The sequence below is a fragment of the Coptis chinensis genome, chromosome 1, assembly GCF_015680905.1.
Source record: "Coptis chinensis isolate HL-2020 chromosome 1, ASM1568090v1, whole genome shotgun sequence".
In the NCBI taxonomy this organism is placed as follows: Eukaryota; Viridiplantae; Streptophyta; class Magnoliopsida; order Ranunculales; family Ranunculaceae; genus Coptis; species Coptis chinensis.
In genome coordinates, this window is record NC_141456.1 from 22,488,985 (window position 1) to 22,512,383 (window position 23,399).

The window sequence follows — 23,399 nt, forward strand, 5'->3', positions numbered from 1 at the left end:
ACAATATGTTTTGATTTGGCTACCTTCTGCAGTTTTGCACTTGTTTGTACTCCATTTTGTTTTTGCTTTCTTGTAATTATAGGATCTTGATCTCATCCTTTCTCTTATATTGATTTCTAATAACATATGATACGTTGCCGATAAAAAAAAAAAGTACCTTACAATATAGAGCTTTCAGCAGTAGGAGTCTTCAATTATGCAAATTCTTGCAAGTTGACAATCATAGTATTCTTGCAAGTTACTAGAAATTTGTTCATGCCTTGTATTATTATTGTTGCCTATCATTTTTGGGATTTATCCTTTCAAGTAAAATATTTGGCATGGTTGAATAGACTTAGGATTTGCTAAGAGGACTAGTGTGGACCTTGTATGAGTGAGAATGGACTGTTAAGAGAGATACATGGTTTAGAATATGAGATAAAAATTTAAATGTTAACATTCTTGAACTTGGTATGCCCCTATATTTCTGGTCTTCCCTCGACCATGGTATGACCTTGAAGATTGTTTTTATACTGCCAATATTTCTATAGTGTATAATACTTAAAACCAACATGGAACTTTACATCCTTTTGTTATTATGGATCCAACAAGAGACATTGCTTACCTAAAAAGTTAAAATCTGATTCTTTACATTTTGTTTATATTGGCATAAGGCAACTAATTATCTACTGTAACGAACTTGTTTTAAAAACCTTCAGATGGGGAAACTATAAATCACATTGTTACTTACTAAATAATAAGTAAATAATATTGCAGTCAAATAATTAGTGATGATATGCTCTACTGTTTACATTTTTTTTTCTCATAGCTTATTACTTACTTTTGTATATATACTCTGGAAATATAGAAAAATGACAAACGATTACCGAGTTATTACATGGATTTGTTGCATTGTTACATGGATTTATTATCATACTAGATTGTTTATTGTATACATAGATTGAGAACCATCTAGGAATAGGGATTTAAAGAGACATCAAATTCTTAGGAGGCTTTACATGAAAAGTGATAACAATTGTCATGACATGCTCAGAATGAATAAGTTTGCATTTCATAGGTTGTGTGCACGATTAAAGATGAAGGGTTTGCAATCTAGTAGGTGGGTTGATGTATGAGGAGCAAGTGGCTCTATTCCTTCTCATTGTTGGCCACGACACACATATTAGGCACAGTGCATTTGGTTTATAAGATCTTCTGGAACATTGCATCAACATTTTCACAATGTCTTGTGAGCTATCCTAAAACTTAGAAAATAAGTTGTGAAGCCTGCACGTGCAAGTTTTTCTCCTCAAATGGGTCGTAGTGTACACCCAAGACCTTGGGCCATGAGATATTTCAAGGTAAATATTAGTTATGTACATCATAAAGTTTAAGGGCACTCAAATTCTTAGAGACCATTCACATTTAAATTTCTTATAGGATTGTGTTGGTGCACTAGACGGTTCTTTCATGCCAGCAATGGTACCCTTAATTAGATAACCAACCACGTTACCGCAACCGAAAGGGTGATATTAGACATAACGTTTTGGTTGTTTGCTATTTTGATATGAAGATAACATACGTTTTAGCTGGGTGGGAAGGATCAGTTCATGACAGTAGGATGTTGAGATCCTCTCTAACAAGAGTTAAAGGCAAGTTAATTATTCCAAATGGTATACCTCTCAACTGTATTTTTATTTTTTTTATTTTTATGTTTTTTTTGGTAACTTATTATATATAATTGATTTCATGTTCACATATATTTTCCTAAATTTGATTTGCCCGCAAGTATTACCTTGGTGATGCGGGTTTTCCACACGCTCCTGGTTTTATGACGCCTTATCGTGGGACTAGATATCATCTGGCTGAACGTCTAGGACGAGAACCAGAAATAGCCAAAGAGTTATACAACTATCGCCACTCATCTTTGCACAATGTGATTGAGCGTGTATTTGGGTTGTTAAAAAAACATTTCGCTTACTTGAGGACAACCCTGTTTTATCCTGTTGATACATAGATAAAGCTAATACTTGTTTGTTGTATTTTGCATTACATAATACTAGATGATCCAAATGATAATGGCAATGAATGGGCATATATGAGCCTGAGGAGCAACACAATGATTTAGTAAATGACCAAGAGGAAATTGCAGCACTTGAACCAAATAATGATTGGACAAATTTTAGGAATCAGCTTACAATGACAATGTGGAATGAACGCCCCCCTCGTAGAAATAATTAGTTTGTCTTTATATGATATGATTTTATGATAAATATTTTTTTATGAAATTTCATCTTTGTGGTATGTTAATAGTATTTTTTTTTATTATTTTGAGCAACTTTATTGGTTTAATTTTTTATCCATTTATTTGTTGGGGCGGGTAATAATTAATAGGACTAATTTTACGTTGTAAATTAGATGAATACATTTTTGACTATTTTATTAAATAGGTATGGAATCCCAATCTGAATTTGGACTAGAGTTTCAACAATCTGATCATTTATTTTGGAATGACCATATGGACCAGGTGATGTTGGACACGTTGCATGAATAATTGTCGCTTGGTAACAAAGGCCAAGGGGGATGGAAAGTTGTAGCATATACAGCGGTGGTTAACAATGTATTGCACATATGCAGAATGAAAATCATGAGTATCCATGCTAGAAACCGTTTGAAGACATGGAAGAAAATTGTGAGCAGAGTGTAGGAATTACTAGGTTTGAGTGGTTTTGGCTGGGATAACTGTAAGAAACGGTTACTGCCGATGAGTTTGTTTGGGCTAATGCTTTGAAGGTATTAGTTTTATGTATTACGTGTCATATTTTTTTTCCCAATATCCAATAAGAAGTAAACATTAAACACTTGTAATTTCATATTTGACAGGGAATGAAACATTTGAAAAAACTAAAGAGCAAAGGGAATTGAGAATTATGCAGAACCTTCTTGAAGTGGTAGGGAATGATCAAGCAAATGAGCTTGAGAGAGACAACTACAACCATGGCTGATGAAGACATGCATGCTAATGATGATACGAAAGACAATGTGAACATGGAAGATGCCGATTGGGGATGAGGACACAATGCCGCATACTCCTGATTCGTCCTCATCCAACCCAATTTTTGCTCAACCAAATGACAAACTAAAGGGTCGTCGATCTGTGATTGCAAGGGTGCAACGTGAGATGGTTGGAATGTATAAGGAAATTGGTCACATTGCAAGTGTTATGGATTAGACAAATGAAATGAATGATTCTCTTTGGGCTCTTGTGAGGGAAGCTCTAAAAGCCTTTGCTGATGTGGATGAAGACATTAAAATTGAAGCTATATATGGAGTGGTTTGCTCAAGATGTTGAGAAGCGAAGAATGTTTCTCAATATGGACGAACATCAATGTCAACGATGGCTCATTAGGAAGTTTAATTACGACCTGATGCCATATCCAACTCAATTTTAATTGGCATTTGGTAGAAACTAAGGAACTACAGTTTAGTAGAATAAAGTAGTGTGGAAAACACTTGTTTAACATTTAGGATTTATAGTTTTTAGGTTCGTTAAACTTTTTATTCCTAGCTGGTGTTAGGAGATGGTTACATTGCTTAGGCTAATAAATAGTTTTTTAATTTATTAAGTCTTTGAAATAATTGATGTACAAATGATGGTTGTTTATTAGTGTTTGTGTTTTGCTTTGTTAAACATTATTTAGTTATATCAAATTGGTGTTAATACTTATTTAGACAGGTATGCCAACTTTCCTACCACGTCGTCATGTTATGTGGACAACTGAAATAGACTTTGTTTTGGTGGACACATTGAGAGAGCTGGAAGATGACATAAATAGAAGGGGCTTTAGAATTATTTATTTTCGTATTGCCAATAAAGTAAGTTGCATATACGGTGTTGATGTCTCATGTCCCAGTATTACAGGTCAGGTTCATCAATGGGAAAAGATCAAAGAGGATGTACAAAAACTGATATCAATTGCAGGGTTTACATGGGATGATGAAGCAAATCAGGTAGAAGTCGAGGAAGCTATTTGAAACTCTCTATCAACAATGCCGGTACTACCAAATTATATATACAAATATTCTATCTACATGCCATTTTAGTTAATACACGTATGATTGACACATTTTGTAAATTTAACAGGAGAGAAGACACTTGCTACGATATCTTGGAAGATCACTTCCCCTATACCAACACTTTGCTGAATTTTTTAACGATCAAAATAATGAATGAGAATGAACTCCCTATTGAAAACCAATTATCTGAGGAGATTGGAGATCAAGTGCAACCTGACGATTGAAAACATACCTTTCTATTTTTAAATATTTTTAGTTGATTTTTGAATTTCAGTCATTTTTTTTTTAATTTCAATAAGTTTTTATGTACTTCTGTCTAAAGTATGTAAAAATTCTATGACAGGACATTTGTTTCTTATTTTTATGCTATAACTATTTTTAAATAAATTGATGTTCTATAATTTTGACAAAGCCCATTTTATATGTTAGCTTAGATAAATTAAGATTGACGATGTATAATATGTTGTAATGTATGAAATTTGATCTTCACATTTATATATTGTGTTTGGAATGACTATTATTTTGGTTTTGTGAAATGCTTGAGCAAAAAAAAATTGTCTGGGAAATTGATGTGAGAATTCTTAGCAGCCAAACAATATGTGGGAAATTGACAGTGAGAATTACCGAGAATTTTCACAGCTTGCCAAACAACCATAATTTTCTCACAATCATCCATTAGAATTCTAACTCTCACGAGAATTCCATTTCTTGTTTCCAAATGCACCCTTAAGTAGTGCATATTTTAGGGAAGAGGGATAACATGACAATTACTCCCTTTTATAAGTTTTGTGTGGGTAACCCTGCTAGGGGAAAAAGTATGCGGATGAAAGTTTTTGCTTTCTTCCTTCTACCTTCTTCCCTCTTTCCTCACCTTTTATCTCTTTTTCTAGATCCCACCTGACTATTGCTTAGTCCCTATTTCCTCTTTATCCTCTTTCTATCCCCTCGTCATCCTCTTTTCTCTGAACCCGCTTTGTTTTGGTTTTCCTCTTCGCTATTGTTTTTGTTTGGTCTGGTTTGTCCTGTTTTGCCCTATTAGGTTTTGGGGGCTTTGGGGGTTGGAGTGGGTGTTAGGGTAAAATGGCGGAGGAAGATGGTTTTATCTATGAGAACACAGAGGTCAAAAAGTTACAAAGGGATCTAGATAAGAAATGGAAGCTTTCCCCTTCATACCCACAGCGATATTAAACTAGGAAAACTAAAGCCCAATGAGTTAAAGGATTGGGAAAACTCTATTCTAGGGAAACTATTCTCCCCAAAAAGGTTTACAGATGATGATATCAAAGCTCAGCTAGCTAAGCAATGGGAAACAAAATCTATGTTTATCATTTTCTTTATTACTAAGGGGATTTTTAAGGTTCGTTTCTCAGATAAAGAGGAAATGGATTTTGTCCTGGAAAATGGTCCCTGGATGATACATGGATATGTGATGTCTTTTAAAGCGTGGGAACCAAATAGAGCTCTAGAAAGGTATGATTCCCACTGTTTTAAGATGTGGATACAGATTTATAGAATTCCAGCGGAGAGAAGACATTGGGAGGAAATACAAGCTATTGGGAGTGGGTTTGGGAGTGTGGTTGCGCTGGATGCAGTTGGTGGTGCAGATAGTGGCTCCTCCTTCACTAGAGTTCAGGTTGAATTCCCTAAAAAAAGAGGGTGGTGGAGGAGACTATTGCGGAACTGGATGAAAGAACTGTGGTAAAAATCATGTTTCGATTTGAAAGATTGCCACTATGCTATAATTTTTGTGGGCTAATAGGGCATGACTACAAGGAATGTGAGGATATGGCCAAACATCCAACTTTCAAGTAAGGGAAAGGGAAAGCACATTTACAACATTTGTTATCCTTAACCAGTAGAGTCAAAGCAAGTTCTTACAAATTTGGAAAGGGCATCCAGGAACAGAAAGTTATGGTTTGGGATCCTCAGAAGGAGAAGCGGGAAGACCAAGACCTGCGACAAACTTTGGTAGATATGAGAAAAGCCACCGGAAAAAATATGGTGAAGGAGTCACTTGAAATAACGGAGGTAACGGAAAAAGAACAAAGGACGGTTGATGGGATGGAAACAAGTGGTCCAGCTGGGCAAGTTGATACAAATAACGGATGTTAGATAGAGGAGCATGTTTTGGCTAGGAAGGAAATGGACAAGGAAAAGAATAATCTGTCAGAGGCCAATAAGGAAGGACCACATAGTATTCCGGTTTTGGAAGGATGTGGTGGACCTATGGAAGAAGGGCTAGGGGATTATAATCCTAAATAGGAAAGCTTGGGGGGAAAGGTATGCCAGGAATGAGAGGTGGATGTGGATATGGATCGGATGGTAGTTGAAGGAGATAAGGCTTGTCTGGGTAATGGGCTGAGTCCGAGGGAAGGAGAAACCCCAATAGAAATAGAGAAAGAGGAAAGGGCCCATCACTGTGAAACAAAGGCAACAATTTTCCCTCAGATAGGTGGAGGGTTGGGCCTAGAGGGGTATATACAGGTCTTGGAGAAGCCCAAGCCCAACTTTTTAATGGAAAAAGGGTGTTGAACCAGAACTATTAGGGGTGAACCCAAAGCTCACCAGTTTGGCTAAAGATCATGAAATGATGGTCGAAATTCCAAGGGATGGTATATGCAAAGAAATGATTTTACAAAAGAAGATAAAAGTTTATCCAGATGGAAACGCGGAGTTTGTGTGCAAAAGAGAGAGAGAAATATGGGAACATGTGGAATCTATAGAAATTGGTAGTGAGTAGCTCGAGGAGGCATCGTGCTCTGATCATAAAGAGAATAATATAACAGAGGAAGATATCTCAAAAAAAGTTGTGTTGGGGAAAGGAAACAACCTGAGTTTTAAGCGTCCTTTAGATCTAAATGCAGAGGAGTTAGAGGAGTTAAGGGAATACCAAGCAAAGGGAGGAAAATGGTACAGAACAAGAAGACTTCCCAACGGTTCCCCAGCGCTCTAGGAGTAGAGGAAAGAAAGCTTTGGAAAAGGTGGATGTTAGGGAAGAGAGGAGACATTGGGAAGATGGGTTAAAGGAGGGGAAGGAGAAATCTAAGAGGGATACTGAAGTACAGAGGAAAAAGAGGAAACTAGAAGGGTATGAAGAAATAAATGAGCTGAGGGAGGGGAAAAGGATGCGAGTGGTATACCAGGAAGGAAGAGAGATCAAGGCCAGTGAAGTGGTGGAGATTGAGTCGAGTATAGAGGGCTCAGCTATTGGCAACTCCATAGAACAAGAACTAAAGGATAGGAGACAAAACAGGGGAACTTGGGAAGGACGAAAGGAAACTTGGGACCCAAGATATGCACCTCTGTTTCAAAAGAATAAGGGTTATCTTAAGAGTGCCTTTGAGTTTGTTATGTCTGAAGAGAGTAGCAAGGATACACAAAGCAAGAGTAAAAAAACAGAGGCTGAGGTAGGTTCAAAGGAAGTGGATATGATTGCTTGCTCAGGTTCGGAGGACTCAAGTGATAGGAAAGGGAGTGGAGGATATGCTGGGTCTAGTTTTGTTGGCATGGTTGGTAGTGGAGGTGAAAGTGAGATGGGGTCTGGTTCGGATGGTAGTGGAGGAGATGGGTTTTTTGAATATAGTGAGTCTGAAGAGCACTACTCAACCAGCAACCCTAGTTATTTTGCTTATGGGGATCCTAGTTTGGAATCTTCAGAGACTAGTAGTGATGCTCGGGCTTGTAGGTCTTCTGAGATTGAGTCTGAGGGGAGTGATGAGTTTGATGGTTTGGAAGCAAATACAAAAGGAGTTCCAGATGTTTGCTCGGAGATTAGGTTCGCGGCTGCTGTCCCGGAACAACGGCCTCTAGGGCAATGAGTACAATCCTAGCCTTGAATTGTCGAGGTTTGGGTTCTGCATCAACAATTCATATAATAAAGGACCTCATCCAAGAACATGAGCCGGATGTGTTATGTTGTTAAGAGACAAAAAGTTCAAAAAAGAAGATGGAGTTGGCCAGGAAGGAGATCAAATATGAGGGTAGCTGTGTTGTAGAAGCGGATGGTACAAAGGGTGGTCTAGCGGTCTTCTGGAAATAGGGGTTCAAGGTGAACGTTTTGGGAGCTCAGTTGAATCACATTACAGGTAAAATTTCATATGTCAATTCTAGTGTGGAATGGTTTTTTACTTTTATTTATGGTAATCCTTATGCCTGCAAAAGAAAAAAAAGCTATGTGGGATGAGATTAGGGGTTTTGCTAGCTTGGTTCCTGGCCCTTGGTTAGTGTTCGGGGATTTTAATGCTATAGCTTCCTTGGATGAGAAACATGGTGGTTTGGCTGTGTTAAGCAAAAGTATGATTGAGTTTAATGATTTTGTAAATGATCTGGGGCTGATTGATTTGGGTTATCATGGGCCAAAGTTCACGTGGTCAAATAATAGATCCTATAAAGCCCATATCCTTGAGAGGTTGGATAAAGCTCTAGCCAATCCTATTTGGAACCAAACCTTTCCTAAGGCCTTAGTTAAAAATGTTCCAAATGTCTCATCGGATCATTTAGCCCTCCTGATTAGTTTGAATTCTCCAAAAACAGTTGAGGCAAAACCTTTCCATTTTTGTGAAATGTGGCTGAGGGATAATACATGTAAGGATACTATAAAGGAAGCCTGGAATTCTAAACAAGCCAATTAGGGATGCAATGTATAGAGAAGATTGGAAGCGACAAAAAATAGTCTGAGAACTTGGAACAAAGAGAAGTTTGGGAACGTGTATGTAGAGATAAAGAGCCTAAAGAAGCAATTGGAGAGAATTCTTAGTGGGACTATCACATAATGGAAGTATAATAAAGGGATAAAGTTGAGAGAGAAACTAAAAGAGATGATGGAGAGGGAGGCTAGTTTATGGAGCCAAAAATTAGGGCAGCTATGGGTGAAGGACCATAGTACAAAATATCGCTATATATCTCGATATATCACGATAAATATCGAGAAATTAGAGATGGGCATAGAAATATCGTGATATTCAATGGGATAAAAACAAGTGTAAGTATCGACGATATTTGTTGATATATCGACGATATAACAAATTTTCATTCTATCCACAATATTTGGGCAGATAGAACCCTTCGGTGGTGGTTGTGATTTGAAAGATAGTTTTCTGATGATGGGTTTTTAGCCCAAAACTAAAAATTCGTTCTGTTTGTTTCATCTCCGTGCAAGAAGAAGAACTGTTATTCAGTTTGGTTTTTTTCTTACTTCTTTCAATTTCTCTCTGTTCCATTCTTTCTTTAAATCACCTCATTCATTCATTCACAGAACCAAATAAAGATTCATGGAAAAAAAAAAAAAAAAAAGAAAGAGAGGAAGTGATAGAAAGGGTTCAGAATGTTAGACCAATTGAACTAGCCGGTAAGTTCACTTTCACTGATTCAACTTTCTTTCTGACTATTATTGCTGTAGAAATCTTGAAAATTTGAATTTGGTTATGTGTTTCAAATTGGAGAATTATTGAAAACAATCTCTGGATAATTATTGATAATTGAGTTCTTTTGATGATGATGAAGATGGTTTGTTGTAGTTTATAGCAATTTTTAGGATGAAGTCAGAATATATTTCTCTGACTAGAGAATGTGGTATCAAATCTCTCTAACATATTTGTCGTGATGATCATATTGTTGCTAACGTAAGTTAAGTATTATGGATGGAATTCTTGGATTCTTCCTGTGGCTACAATATAATGAGATGCCAATATGGCCTTTGGAGCGTGTCCCCTGTGTGCTGTGTCTAACTAGGGGCTATCTATTCCCCCTTTCGGTATTTGGTATATTTTGCTAATGGACAGGGCACAAGTGCAAGAACTTAAACTTACAAGGCCTTGCTTGATGGCACGAAGTTCCAGCAACCATATGGAGCATAAAAGCGTCATCGTAGATCATAACATTTCCTACCCTCTCCCACGCGAGCTTGCCAAAATAATTACAAGCTAATGAATTTAAGGATTCACATTAAAAAAATACGCACACACATACAAAGAGAGAAGAGTCTTTTCCACTATATCTAGTTTTGTGTTCAGTTAATGGGGAGAAAAAGAAAACCAAAGTGGAATTTTGAGAAAAGGGGACTCTAGAAATGCAAAAGCAAATGATTTTTTGGGCTAAATGAGTTTTGTCATTGAGAACTTGGCCGCTGTTGATATCAAAATTTGTGAATAATTTCTACACTTGGTCAAGTGACCACGAATTAGCTTTTTCAAGACTTACTACGGAATACAATTTCTAGAGTTTAGTGACCTACCCTTCTATGTGTTTTTTTATATATGTTTATGATAAAATCTCATTCTACTTTTAAAATTGTTCATTGGAATTTGAGGAATTTTATTATAAATAAAAAGAATACAGAGGGGAGGGGGTGTTGATTTATAAAAGTCAGTCTAATACAAGAACATTGTGACTTTGCTTTTATGCACGATATTTGTGGATATATTGCGATATATCCACGATATTTGCAGTTAGAAATACCCACACATAGTCTATCGATATTCGTCGATATTTGTTGATATTTGTCGATATATTTTGATATATCCAAGATATTTGCAGATGCCCCAATGTAATATATCCCCACATAGGGGGATATATCCACGATACATATCCATAAATCAAGAGTCAATATTTTGACATATCATGATATTTTGTACTATGTGAAGGACTATGCTAGGAATACCAAATATTTTAATCTCTCCACTCTCTATAGAAGAAGGAAAAACAAGATTACCAAGTTGAAAGATGTGGATGGGGAATGGAAGCAAGGTAGGAAAGAGGTGGGAGAGGTGATCAATGGGTTATTTGGATAATTGTTTAGTACCCAAGACCTTCAGCCTGAGCCTGAGATTCTCAACCTTTTTCACCCAATAATCTCAGAAAGGGAAAATAGTATTTTAATTGAGATTCATTTGGATGCTGAGATATGGAAGGTTGTATAAAAGATGGGTGCCCTTAAATCACCTGGGCCAGATGGGTTTCAAGGTATATTCTATCAACAATGTTGGGATATTGTGGGAGAGACTATCATTGCCACTGTCAAGGATTTCTTCACATTTGGACAACTTAATCCTTCTCTAAATGAAACGTTCATAACCCTGATCCCAAAAATCCCTAATCCTAACAACATAGCCAAATTCAGACCTATTAGTTTATATAATTTTACTTATAAGATCATCTCCAAGCTGCTGGCAAATAGACTAAAGGCTTATCTGCACAAATTCATTTCCCCTTTTCAAGGGGCTTTTGTGAAAGGGAGGTTTATTGGGGATAACATAGGGATAAATAGTGAAATTTTCCACCATTTCAATCAGATGAAAAAGAAAAAACAGGGGTGGATGGCAGTAAAACTGGATATGATGAAAGCATATGACAGAGTGGAATGAAAATTTATATATCAGATTATGGAGAAGATGGGGTTTTGCAGAAAGTGGATCTTCTTGATAAAGAAATATTTGGAAACAGTCTTCTTTAGAGTGCTTTTAAATGAATCTCCTCTTAACTATATTATACCTAAGAGAGGTCTGAGACAGGAAGATTCTCTATCTCCTTATTTGTTCATCCTAGTGACCGAAGCCCTCTCTAGAATGATTCTGGAGGCAGAGAGTAAGGGGGACCTCTCGGGTTTTAACGTTATGCATAATTCACCTCCTATCTCCCACCTTTTATATGCAGATGATCTTTTCTTGTATAGCAAAGCAACTTTGGGGGAGGTGGATTGTTTAAAGGCTATTTTGGGGAAGTATAGTGATGCATCTAGGCAAAAAGTTAGCCTAGATAAGTCTAGTGTTTTTTTTAGTAAAAATGTGCATGTGAGACATCAGAGGTTGCTTTTGAGATTCTGGAAGGTTAAAAAGTTGAATGTTAAAGATAAATATTTGGGGGTTCCTATGATTATAGGGAGGAAGAAGACTGAAGCTTTCTCTTACTTGGTGGATTCTCTATAGAAAAAAGGTTTCAGGATGGAAGACAAAAGTTCTGTCTCAGGCAGCTAGGACTACCCTTATCAAGAGTGTGGGGCAAGCAATGCCCATATACGCTATGGGAGCTTTCCAGCTACCAGTGAAGATAACAGACAGTCTGGATAGGATAAACAGGGATTTCTGGTGGAATGGGTCTAAGGAATCAAATGCTATGCATACTCTTAGTTGGGAAAAACTGTGTAGATCCAAAGGGCAAGAAGGGCTGGGTTTTTGAAAAGGTGAAGCCACAGAACTATGGTATCTATGAAACAATGGGAAGACAAACTACAGAGGTCCTCAAAGCTATGGTCCCAGACCAGAGCTGGTATGGAAGTAACCCTGATAGTGTACTGATATATAATAGTGTTGAACATAGAATAGGGGATGCTTCTTATAATGACTGGTATAAGACCTGTTTTGATGGTGCTTATGACAGGATTTTGGGTAAGGGAGCTGCTGCTGCGGTATGTCAGGACAGGGATGGGAAGCTGCTGGGTGCTTGTATATAGGAAGTTCAGAGCTACAAATGCCTTGGAATCGGAATGCATGGGAGCTGAAATAGCAGCTGAGTTGATGAAAGGAATGCAAGCTGATCGTGTGGTATCTGATGATGCTGCTTAAAGGGAAAGGGGTGGAAGCGGGATGGCAATGTAAGGAGTCTATCAACAGAAGTTTGTTGTCTCTAGCATCAGTGTTTTTGGAACCAAATGTACAATTTGGATGGATTAAAAGGGGAGAAAATGTGAGGGCCCATGGGCCCAGAAGTATGCTCTGGATGGGGTGTATGATTTAGTTAAACCTTTAAAAAGAAATGTCAGTTGATATATTCCGATATATCAGGAGCAATCGGCATATTTAGGCGCGAATAAATATAAAAAAAACAGAAACGAGAGAGAGAAAAAGAAAAAGAAAATCGATGGAATTACAAAACACAGTGAAAGAAGCCCTAAATGTTTTATACCATCATCCAGACGATTCTATTCGTTCTCAAGCTGATAATTGGCTTCAAGATTTCCAACGTACTATTGACGCGTGGCAGGTACTCTACTACTACTATTATTAACCTAATCATTTACTCTTAATCATTTCACTCATTATTTTTTCTTTTTTCTTTTTTCTAATTACAGGTGGCAGATAATTTACTACATGATCCCAGTAGTAATCTAGAAACTCTTATTTTTTGTTCACAAACTCTTAGAAGCAAGGTAATTCATTTTACTTGTTCTTCACATTCTATTTTTTTCAGGCATTAACTGTTTTTCTTTATATAGGTACAAAGAGATTTTGAGGAATTGCCTTCTGAAGCTTTTCGCCCTTTACGGGATTCGCTAAATGTAAGAAAATGGTTTTTTATTATCTGCTTCAATATCCTCAAAAGAAAATGCTAAGTTTGTGGACTATCTTTTTACTTTTTTTAGAGAGTGAGATGCCTATGTCAATCTATTGCCCCTGACCTTTCAACAATATGAATTTTTTTATGTAATAGTAGCCTAGTGGTTTAGGGGATTAAAGTTGGAACAATAAAGGAAAAACGGATACAAACTATTGACAGCTAAATGCTAAGTGGTTGGCGGGCAACTTTCCCGAGGCAATCATTTGCGTGATATGGAACTAGTGCAACTGGTGGATCTTCGAAAACAAGAGCAAGGTTGCTAGCGGTCAGAGAAACATTTGTTTATTGGTTTAAGGGAATGATCATTCAGGGAGTTGCGATTTAAAGTTCATGTGGGAAAGGGAGAAATTGTTCTTGTAATGGTCCTTGGGTTGGAGTGATCTTAGCATCTTGGAAGGGTAACTTTCCATGTATGGGTTGTAAGGTTTTTTTCAGATATTAGATACCTTTCATTGATAGAAAAATTGTTCTGACCACTGATAAAATGCTGCAAAATATCATGACATCTGTCGAGATTATTGGAAACAACACGAATACGCGATAACATCTAACACAGCCTAAGTTGGTATGATACACGTTACACAATTTGATAGATAGAGAAATGATCATTATAAAACGACCGCAAATGTTATGCAACGGTGTAACAACTTGTAACTAACTATGTAACGGCTAGAGGTAGTATGCCTTTAAACATAAAAACATTGAAGTTAGTGATGTGGTTTTATTTACTTGTGTTGTGTGTAATGTAAAACCTAAAGATCCCAATAAATAAGAGAGATAATGATTAGTGCAACAACTTCTTTCACATTCGATAATTTTACAATATTGCATTGTCATATGTTTTGGTACACTCCAATGTCTCGAAATCCATTATTTATTTTGTTGACATAATTGGTATGTTGAAAATGGCTAGATTTTTTTGGGCAATGATTTGGTAATCAAAATCCAAGCAATACATACCTTACTCGTTACAAACAATTAAAAAAAAACCAAAAACACTAAACCAACTCACAATTAAAAAACCCACATTTTTTTCTATATATATAAAAAAAAACAAATAAAACTCCTATGTCAAATAACAAAATTACCTCTCTCTCTCTCTCTCTCTCTCTCTCGGATTATATTGAATAACACAAATTAAAAAAATAAATAAATAAATAACATTAACGCATATAGCGCCACATTTTATTGTCTTGCTTTAGGCCACCAAAATGTTAGGCTAGGGTCGGCACTGCCTTGAAGCTAGTAACATATAAAAGTGATGTTTTCAATTTTGGCATGATGTTGTTCGAAATTTTGAGGAGGAAGAACAATCACCATGAGGGGCAAGAATGATTTCCACGACAAGTTTGGGAGAAGTTTGAGAAAAAAAAAACTAGACAATATTATATTACTGATTTTGGGATTGAAAATAACGATAAAGAAAAAACAAATATATTACACATGTTGCATTGTGGTATTATCAGTTAATGCCTAAAAATAGACTTTCCATGAGCACTGTGGTTGAGGTTTTTATGGAAAAAATACATGACACTCTTAGTTAATGTCTAAAGATAGACAACTTAAGAAGTTTCAGAGTAAAGGCACCCAATACATGACACTTCCTATAAAAGGGGAATGTCTCACTTCACAAAAATATGGGCTTAATGTAACATTATCCGACACGCCATATTCACTATTTTTTTTAATTGTACTCACTGTTCTAATAAAAAACCAAGGGCTTAGAGGAAATGGGAAATTGGTCCAAAGCTATAAAAAAAAATAAACAGTCACATTTCTATGCAACACGTGCAAAAATGAGAAAGTAGTGAAGACTTTTAAGGGCTTAGATTCACATCGTAAAGATGTACACAATAGCAAGGATATGTCATTTACTTGTAGCAGATCTAAAGTATGGGCAGATGAAAGATGCCAGAAATGTGGAACGCTGTTTGATGAATGGAAATATTATAATGAGCATCGTAATGATGATGATGCTTATAACAAAAGGGGGTGAGCCTATGTCTATGTAGTCTACGTCTATAGATCATCTAGATCTGTCTAGTTGGGCGCTATATCTATGTAGTCCTGTTTTATTTAGGTTTGGATCCTAATAATAGTTGGTTTATTAGGGTTTGGTCTAAAAAAGCTTGAATATTAGGGTTTAGTCCTACTTTTGGTTCTTGACTGCAAGTCAATTCAGTTGACTGTGGTCAATCTGTTTATATTTTTGAAATGACAATACTACCCCTCGCATGCAACATCACGTGAATAAGTAAAAATATCATTGGAACAACACTCAAATTGGTTTGCCACATGTCACAATCTAACTATCAAATCAAAGGCCAAAACAATAGAGCCGTTGGTGGTTCTTTGTATAAGAAACCCATAGAGAAGCGGCCATAAATTGGAGACCCAATTCATTCAAAATAATTTGTTGCCTCTAAAAATTCATCATTTGCAAATATCACAAAAAAAATTGGAAGGAAATATGGGTGGAGCCTCTATAAGCACTTTTGTGGCGCCACAGGTAAAATACCTTACTTCAAAACTCTAATGGCTGTAAAGTAGGACTACAGTCTAATTTGTCAAATACAATAAGGACTACGTCGTAGAAGATGATATTATTTCTTGTATCAAATTTTAACCTTTGTAAACAATTTTTTTACAGATATGTCAACTATGTTACCAAGAAAACCACATAGCTCCTAAGTGTCCATACCTGAAAAGGAGATGCAATATGGAAAACTGTTGAGGCATTATGGATTTGCACAAGTCTGAAAATAAATCTGGCAAAGTACATGAGTTGTGGCTCTGTTGTGATTGGGTTGGATGTTTCAATAAGGTTCAACTAACTACTGTTGAGAACCAGCTTCTTCTGCCCATTGAGAAGAATTAATGTCACACTTGTCGTTAATTGTGATGTGTGCGGGCATGAGTGTTGTTGCATTGTGGGGTACCCATAAGGTTAGTTTGTTGTGTATGTGTGTTTATGTATGGGTTTTTTAGGTATTGGTCCTAATAATGTCTGTGTGTTTATGTATCTCATATGTCAATAGGATACTATGTCACAAGTTTCTTAACATACAAATCCAAATTTAGCATACAAATTCCAAACAAAATAGAAGACAAATTTAGCATTCAAAAGAAGTTAAACCAGAGGACAAATTTCAACCAAGATCAAACCAATATAGCATACAAATTCAAAAGTACTTCAAGCAAAAAATAAATCCAAAAGTACATCAAATCTCAAAATATCATGCACGACTGAACAACATTATGTCAAATACCCAAAATATAACTATAACTAAATCCCAAAATGTAACTGTACTACCTCTGACTTGAATTCACTAGAGGTGTTGAAGGTGTTGGTACATTGTTATCTCCAAACATCAGCCGATATAAACCCCTAGTCCTCACTGTTGTGCCTTCTGTTGGTCCTCTCGGCCTTCTACTTCCTCCTCTAGCACCTTCATCTTGTATAGGTGGTGCTTCTTGCATTGGAGGTGGTTGTGGTACCTGTGGTACACTTCCTCCTCTTGACTTTCTGCTCCTCCCTCTGCCTCCTTGTGCTTGTACTGGTGCTACATCATGTTGAACTTCATCTTGTCATGGTGCTCTGCCTCGACCTCCTTGTGCTTGTGCTGGTGCTACATCATGTTAAATTTCATCTTGTCCTGGTGCTTTGCCTCGACCTCCTTGTGTTGGTGCTGCTGGTGTTTCTTCTTGCAGTGGAGCATTCCTTCTTTTCCTACCTCTCTTATTTGTTGGTTCAAGTAGATCTGGTGTTGGTTGCATTGGAGGTGCTACTGGTACTGCTTGTGCTGCTGCTGGTGCTTCTTGTGCTACTACTACTGCTGTTGGTGTTGCTTCATTATGGTCTTGTGCACCTTCAAATCATTACTTATTAGTTAATATATATAACTTATGAAAACCACTATATGTATAACTGACATATTTAGAGTTACCTTGGTCTTGAGGCTTAATTCTATTGCCATGAACTCCTTTCTCTCTTGCATCACAAGTCAAGGTATTGTGACCAGGTGTTCCACACTCTGCACATTTTCTATGAGTTTTAAGTGGTTCATCTTCCCCTCTAATTCTCTGCTTTTTTTTGCCTTCCAGCCTTCCTAGTGTTTTCAGGAGGCAGAACCAACTCTTCTATGTTATCCTGTTAAGAGTAAGCAACAAAAACAACTTATCAAGCTAAAGTAAACAAGTTGATTCAAGTTACTAAATTAACACATTATAGACTTACTATTTCTGGCCAATCCTCAATGCTATCAATTGGATAAAGATAAGTTGCATATGTTGCTCTAAATGCTTCCACACTAAAATATTTACTACAATATGCTAAGAGCCCAAAACTGTAGTTTTAACCCCTTAATAATACTACTTTTAGACCAATTATGCGAGTAATAAATAAGAGTTTATGCTAATTACATGCTTTAATAGTTTTATGTATTTCAAACATGGAACTCAATTATGTGCAGAAATGCGTCACTTTGGCGATATAAAGGAGCAAAGGGTTGGTTGCTAAGAAGTTCTGTGATAAAGGCCAAGATTCAAGGAGATAAAGCCTTTATGAAGCCCGGTCAAAAGCTGAAAAGTCAACACGGGCAGAAACAATACACAAGTTAGCAGAACTTCTGAAGACCATATCTTTGGACTCAGGCCTCAGATTTGGGCCTACCTTACGTTAAAACGACCAGCTCGGAAAGAACTTTCCAATGGTCCAAGCCTTGGCTCAATTAGAGAAGCAAAAGTGAACGAAAAATATGCTGAAGTCAAAGCCAACTGAAACGGGCTCTGTGGACTGAAAACATTGGGCTTTGGGCTCGATTTTCCAGCCCAAAACATGGCTCCTTAGCCCATGCACGAAATTGTGGATCTGGTCTCCTCCTTTACAAAAACAAGACTTAGCTCTTAAGAAAGATATAGTTAGAGAATCTATGATAGAAAATATCCATTAAAATAGCTTGTAGGTCTAGTTTTTGAATTGAATCAGTTAAATTAATTAGTTCCATATATTGTTTTAGATTAATTCTTTGAATCATAGTTATTTATTGATTAGATAAATAAAATAGTTATTTCTTGTTCATTTCGATTCTGTCATTTAAAATTGTTAAATCTAATTTCAGTTGTTGTTATTCAATTCTTAGTCATTAATTTAGAATTCAATTATTGTTTAGTTAAATTTAATGAAGTTATAATTTTTATATTACGTCTAGTTTTAATTCACATTGTAGTATAATTCCCACCATTGCTCTCATTAGATTTTGAATAGATCAGTCAATCTAGGAAATATCGTGATATTCAATGGGATAAAAACAAGTGTAAGTATCGACGATATAACAAATTTTCATTCTATCCACAATATTTGGGCAGATAGAACCCTTCGGTGGTGGTTGTGATTTGAAATGTAGTTTTCTGATGATAGGTTTTTAGCCCAAAACTAAAAATTCGTTCTGTTTGTTTCATCTCCGTGCAACAAGAAGAACTGTTATTCAATTTGGTTTTTTTCTTACTTCTTTCAATTTCTCTCTATTCCATTCTTTCTTTAAATCACCTCATTCATTCATTCACAGAACCAAATAAAGATTCATGGAAAAAAAAAACCAAAAAACCAAAGAAAGAGAGGAAGTGATAGAAAGGGTTCAGAATGTTAGACCAATTGAACTAGCCGGTAAGTTCACTTTTACTGATTCAACTTTCTTTCTGACTATTATTGCTATAGAAATCTTGAAAATTTGAATTTGGTTATGTGTTTCAAATTGGAGAATTATTGAAAACAATCTCTGGATAATTATTGATAATTGAGTTCTTTTGATGATGATGAAGATGGTTTGTTGTAGTTTCTAGCAATTTTTAGGATGAAGTCAGAATATATTTCTCTGACTAGAGAATATGGTATCAAATCTCTCTAACATATTTGTCGTGATGATCATATTGTTGCTAACGTAAGTTAAGTATTATGGATGGAATTCTTGGATTCTTCCTGTGGCTACAATATAATGAGATGCCAATATGGCCTTTGGAGCGTGTCCCCTGTGTGTTGTGTCTAACTAGGGGATATCTATTCCCCCTTTCGTTAGTTGGTATATTTTGCTAATGGACAGGGCACAAGTGCAAGAGCTTAAACTTACAAGACCTTGCTTGATGGCACAAAGTTCTAGCAGCCATATGGAGCATAAAAGCGTCATCGTAGATCATAACATTTCCTACCCTCTCCCACGCGAGCTTGCCAAAATAATTACAAGCTGACGAATTTAAGGATTCACATTAAAAAAATACGCACACATATAAAGAGAGAAGAGTCTTTTCCACTATATCTAGTTTTGTGTTCAGTTAATGGGGAGAAAAAGAAAACCGAAGTGGAATTTTGAGAAAAGGGGACTCTAGAAATGCAAAAGCAAAGGATTTTTTGGGCTAAATGAGTTTTGTCAGTGAGAACTTGGCCGCTGTTGATATCAAAATTTGTGAATAATTTCTACACTCGGTCAAGTGACCACGAATCAGCTTTTTCAAGACTTACTACGGAATACAATTTCTAGAGTTTAGTGACCTACCATTCTATGTGTTTTTTTATATATGCTTATGATAAAATCTCATTATACTTTTAAAATTGTTAATTGGAATTTGAGGAATTTTATTATAAATAAAAATAATACGGAGGGGAGGGGGTGTCGATTTATAAAAGTCAGTCTAATACAAGAACATTGTGACTTTGCTTTTATGCACGATATTTGTAGGTATATCCATGATATTTGTGGATACGATATATCCACGATATTTGCAGTTAGAAATACCCACACATAGTCTATCGATATTCATCAATATTTGTTGATATTTGTCGATATATTTTGATATATCCACGATATTTGCAGATGCCCCAATGTAATATATCCCCACATAGGGGATATATCCACGATACATATCCATAAATCAAGAGTCGATATTTTGACATATCATGATATTTTGTACTATGTGAAGGACTATGCTAGGAATACCAAATATTTTCATCTCTCCATTCTCTATAGAAGAAGGAAAAACAAGATTACCAAGTTAAAAGATGTGGATGGGGAATGGAAGCATGGTAGGAAAGAGGTGGGAGAGGTGATCAATGGGTTCTTTGGATAATTGTTTAGTACCCAAGACCCTCAGCCTGACCCTGAGATTCTCAACCTTTTTCACCCAGTAATCTCGGAAAGGGAAAATAGTATTTTAACTGAGATTCCTTTGGATGCTGAGATATGGAAGGTTGTATAAAAGATGGGTGCCCTTAAATCACCTGGGCCAGATGGGTTTCAAGGTATATTCTATCAACAATGTTGGGATATTGTGGGAGAGACTATCATTGCCACTGTCAAAGATTTCTTCACCTTTGGACAACTTAATCCTTTTCTAAATGAAATGTTCATAACCCTGATCCCAAAAATCCCTAACCCTAACAACATAGCCAAATTCAGACCTATTAGTTTATGTAATTTTACTTATAAGATCGTCTCCAAGCTGCAGTCAAATAGACTAAAGGCTTATCTGCACAAATTCATTTCCCCTTTTCAAAGAGCTTTTGTGAAAGGGAGGTTTATTGGGGATAACATAGGGATAAATAGTGAAATTTTCCACCATTTCAATCAGATGAAAAAGAAAAAATAGGGGTGGATGGCAGTAAAACTGGATATGATGAAAGCATATGACCGAGTGGAATGAGAATTTATATATCAGATTATGGAGAATATGGGGTTTTGCATAAAGTGGATCTTCTTGATAAGGAAATATTTGGAAACAGTATCCTTTAGAGTGCTTCTAAATGGATCTCCTCTTAACTATATTATACCTAAGAGAGGTCTGAGACAGGGAGATCCTCTATCCCCTTATTTGTTCATCTTAGTGACCGAAGCCCTCTCTAGAATGATTATGGAGGCAGAGAGTAAGGGGGACCTCTCGGGTTTTAACGTTATGCATAATTCACCTCCTATCTCCCACCTTTTATATGCAGATGATTTTTTTTTTTGGTATAGGAAAGCAACTTTGGGGGAGGCGGATTGTTTAAAGGCTATTTTGGGAAAGTATAGTGATGCATCTAGGCAAAAATTTAGCCTAGATAAGTCTAGTGCTTTTTTTAGTAAAAATGTGCATGTGGGACATCAGAGGTTGCTTTTGAGATTCTGGAAGGTTAAAAAGTTGAATGTTAAAGATAAATATTTGGGGGTTCCTATGATTATAGGGAGGAAGAAGACTGAAGCTTTCTCTTATTTGGTGGATTCTCTACAAAAAAAGGTTTCAGAATGGAAGGCAAAAGTTCTGTCTCAGGCAGCTAGGACTACCCTTATCAAGAGTGTGGGGCAAGCAGTGCCCATATACGTTATGGGAGCTTTCCAGCTACCAGTGAAGATAATAGACAATCTGGATAGGATAAACAGGGATTTATGGTGGAATGGGTCTAAGGAATCAAATGCTATGCATACTCTGAGTTGGCAAAAGTTGTGTAGATCCAAAGGGCAAGAAGGGATGGGTTTTAGGAAGGCCAAGGAGATGAATACTGCTATGCTGGGGAAACATTGTTGGAGATTGATAACAGATTCGGAGTCCTTGTGGGCTAGGTATTTCAACAACATTTACAGTTGGCACTGGGGGAGGGAAGAATTGGAGAACAAAAAAGAACATAAATCCTACTTATGGAAGGGGGTAAATAATGCGATGCAAGCCATTAAGGGGGGTCTAGTTTGGAAGTTTAGTAATAGGGTTGATATACCTCTTCTCTCTGAGCCATTGACTATTCTAAACAACTCACCTATATACTTGGGAGATCAAGTGTACCCATGTTATAATCCTGACTTTCTGAGGGTGGATCAAGTCATTGATACTTATCACTCATAATGGAATCATAACAGGTTGGGAGAAATGTTTCCTGAGCCTACTTGTCAGCGAATTGAGTTAGAAAAATTTAACTTAGAGGAAAAGGACAGAGTTATTTGGTTTGGGGATTATAAAGGGAGGTATTCAGTCAAGTCAGCTTACAAACACCTGACCAAAGAATATGAGTTGGGAGAAAGTTCAAATAATAATGCTAAGATCATTAGGAAGCTTTGGAACCTCAGAATAGATGTTGGGATTCAGCAATTCCTTTGGAAAGCCTATGTGGGGGGTCTGCCTACTGGGGAAATAGCTGTGAAACATAAATTCAAATGTGACTAATCCTGTAAGATGTGTTGGAAGGCTTTAGAAACGGATGATCATCTTTTTTTTTCAAGGTGAATGGGCAAGGCAGTTATGGTTTGGATCTCAGATAAGGCTGAGGGTGGACATGTAGCATGACAAGTCTCTGAAAGCATGGATTGAACATTTTGTTCTGGGGGGATCTGAGAAAATAGACCATGACCTAAGGTTTGCAGGGATTTATAGTATTATGTTGTTGCGGGAAATATGGGAAGGTAGAAATGGGCTTTTTTTTGAAAAGGTGAAGCCACAAACTATGGTATCTATGAAACAATGGGAAAACGAACTACATAGGTCCTCAAAGCTATGGTCCTAGACCGTGAGTCGGGTATGGAAGATAACCCCGATATAATAGTGTTGAATATAGATATATAATAATGTTGAACATAGAATTGATGGGGATGCTTTTTGGGTATATTGACCGGTGTCGGATAAGACCTGCTTTTGATGGTGCTTATGACAAATGCCTTGGATTTTGGGGTATGGGAGCTGAAATAGCGGTATGTCGATGAAAGGAAATGATGGGGTATCCGATGATGCGTAAAGAAATAGGAAGTTCGAGCTACAAATGCCTTGGAATCGAATTTGCATGGGAGCATCGGTGTTTTTTGAACCTGAACCAAATGTACAATTTGGACGGAAAAGGAAAAAAATGCAAGCCCATGAATCGTGTAAATTTTGGGCGACAACAAGTATCTGATTATGTGTTTTAAAGGGAAAAATAAAATGGGTGGAAGCGGAATGGAAATGTAAGGAATGTGTATCAAATGGTAAGTTTGTTGTCTCTAGCATCAGTGTTTTTGGAACCAAAT

The 23,399-nt window shown here is 36.6% G+C and overlaps 2 protein-coding genes across 2 annotated transcripts in view; both read left to right on the forward strand.

Annotated features, from left to right (window-relative positions):
• Positions 1–8,228: 8,228 nt before the first annotated feature.
• LOC147522934 (uncharacterized) lies at positions 8,229–8,687 on the forward strand. Its single transcript, XM_086569076.1, has one exon. It carries the CDS (start codon positions 8,229–8,231, stop codon positions 8,685–8,687), a length of 459 nt encoding a protein of 152 aa, XP_086425202.1.
• Positions 8,688–12,878: 4,191 nt separating this feature from the next.
• MOS14 (ARM repeat superfamily protein) overlaps positions 12,879–23,399 on the forward strand; it is a 28,227-nt gene continuing 17,706 nt past the window's right edge. Inside the window, exons 1-3 of the mRNA XM_086596114.1 lie at positions 12,879–13,032; positions 13,121–13,198; positions 13,265–13,327. Of these exons, the coding sequence (XP_086452240.1) occupies positions 12,910–13,032; positions 13,121–13,198; positions 13,265–13,327 (264 nt within the window). The 5' untranslated portion in view covers positions 12,879–12,909. The remainder of the gene's footprint in view (positions 13,033–13,120; positions 13,199–13,264; positions 13,328–23,399) is intronic.